The sequence below is a fragment of the Penaeus vannamei genome, chromosome 30 (genome assembly GCF_042767895.1).
Source record: "Penaeus vannamei isolate JL-2024 chromosome 30, ASM4276789v1, whole genome shotgun sequence".
Taxonomy (NCBI): Eukaryota; Metazoa; Arthropoda; class Malacostraca; order Decapoda; family Penaeidae; genus Penaeus; species Penaeus vannamei.
In genome coordinates, this window is record NC_091578.1 from 708,867 (window position 1) to 710,896 (window position 2,030).

The following is a 2,030-nucleotide window of genomic DNA, read 5'->3' on the forward strand; positions in this document are numbered from 1 at the left end:
GAGTAATAATGATATTGATAGTAATAATGATAATGATAATGAAAGTAACAATGATAATGTTAATTATGATAGTAATAAGGATAATGATAATTATGATAATGATTATGATAATGAAAGTACTACTACTACTACTAATAAAAATAATAACAATGATCATAACAATAACAAGCACAACAACGACAAAAAGATCCACTGGAATCCACCCACCAACGCATTCAAACCCGGCCACCCCACCCCCCACCCCACCCACCCCACCCATAACCAACCCACAAACCCACAGAGCCACAGGAGAGAGAGAGAGAGAGAGAGAGAGAGAGAGAGAGAGAGAGAGAGAGAGAGAGAGCGAGAGCGAGAGAGAGAGAGAGAGAGAGAGAGAGAGAGAGAGAGAGAGAGAGAGAGAGAGAGAGAGAGAGAGAGAGAGTGAAAGACAGAGACAGAGACAAAGAGAGAGACAGAGACAGAGACAGAGAGAGAGAGAGAGACAGCGGCCCAAAATAATATCTCTTTTAACATGACCGCCACAGACATAAGAGGGTTGCCACTGACCTCTAAAAACGGACCTTTAATTGAGGCTTTTGGTGTATGGGAAAGTGTCTCCGGATGGGGGAAGGGTGGCGGGCGAAATAGGTGTAATTGGTTGTTTGGTGTTTAAGAAGGGGGAGGGAAGTATGGAGTGGTTGTTCGGTGGTTGTTGGTGTTGAGTGGTTGTTGAGTGGAGTGGTTGTTGGTGTTAAGTGGTTGTTGGTGTTGAGTGGTGTTGGTTGTTGTTGAGTGGTGTTGGTTGTTGTTGAGTGGTGTTGGTTGTTGTTGAGTGGTGTTGGTTGTTGGTGTTGAGTGGTGTTGGTGTGAAATGGAGTTGGTTGTTGGTGTTAAGTGATGTTGGTTGTTGTTGAGTGGAGTGGTTGTTGGTGTTAAGTGGTGTTGGTTGTTGGTGTTAAGGGAAGTGGTTGTTGGTGTTAAGTGGTGTTGGTTGCTGGTGTTAAGGGAAGTGGTTGTTGGTGTTTTGTAGTGTTGGTTGTTGGTGTTAAGTGGAGTTGGTTGTTGATGTTTTGTGGAGTGGTTGTTGGTGTTTAGGGAAGTGGTTGTTGATGTTAAGTGGTGTTGGTTGTTGATGTTAAGAGGTGTTGGTTGAAGGAGTAAAGTGGTGTGGTTGTTGGCGTTAAGTGGTATTGGTTGGTGTTGAGTGGAGTGGTTGTTGGTGTTAAGTGGTGTTGGTTCTTGGTGATAAGGGAAGTGGTTTTTGGTGTTGAGTGGAGTGGTTGTTGGTGTTACGTATACTGGTATTGGTGTTAAGTATAGTGACCTTGGTGTTGAATAGAGTGGTGTTGATATCGGTGGCAGATGTGGTTACTGGTGTTGTAGGTGAAGTGGCTCTGGTGTTATGGTGGGGATATTAGTGTCATTGGTGTTGTGGTATTGTGGGTATTGATGGTATGTATTTTCGGCGATGGTATAGGTGTTATTGGTGGTAGTACAGGTATTATCATAGGTGTTGAAGGTGTTCCTGCTAGTGCAAATGAGATAAGTGGTGACGTCATATATCTGCTGTTGACGTCATCAAAACCGGGTCTTCAGATAAAATGCGTCCTCTAAATAAGAATCAAAACAAGATATTCAGGAAAACAAGATCAGCAAAATGACATCAACACAAACAAGATGTCCAGGAGAATGACGTCATCAAAACAAGATGTTCAGGAGAATGACGTCATCAAAAAAGATCTTCAGGAAAATGACGTCATCAAAAAAAGATCTTCAGGAAAATGACGTCATCAAAACAAGATCTTGAGGAAAATGACGTCATCAAAAGATCTTCACGAAAATGACGTCATCAAAACAAAATATTGAAGAAAATTACATCAAAAGATCTTCATGAAAATGACGTCATCAAAACAAGATAAGGAATGACATCATCAAAACAAAAAATAGGAAAAATATAAAGTCATTAGAACATGATCCATGAAAATGACGTCATCAAAACAAGATCATGAGAATGACATCAAAAACAAATTCACGAAAATGACAAAAAAAAA

The 2,030-nt window shown here is 40.9% G+C and overlaps 1 protein-coding gene across 1 annotated transcript in view; it reads right to left on the bottom strand.

Annotated features, from left to right (window-relative positions):
- Positions 1 to 648: 648 nt before the first annotated feature.
- The window catches only part of LOC138867391 (uncharacterized protein DDB_G0286175-like), a 1,602-nt gene continuing 220 nt past the window's right edge, over positions 649 to 2,030 (bottom strand). Inside the window, exon 2 of the mRNA XM_070142776.1 lies at positions 649 to 1,277. Coding sequence (XP_069998877.1) covers positions 649 to 1,277 — 629 coding nt within the window. The remainder of the gene's footprint in view (positions 1,278 to 2,030) is intronic.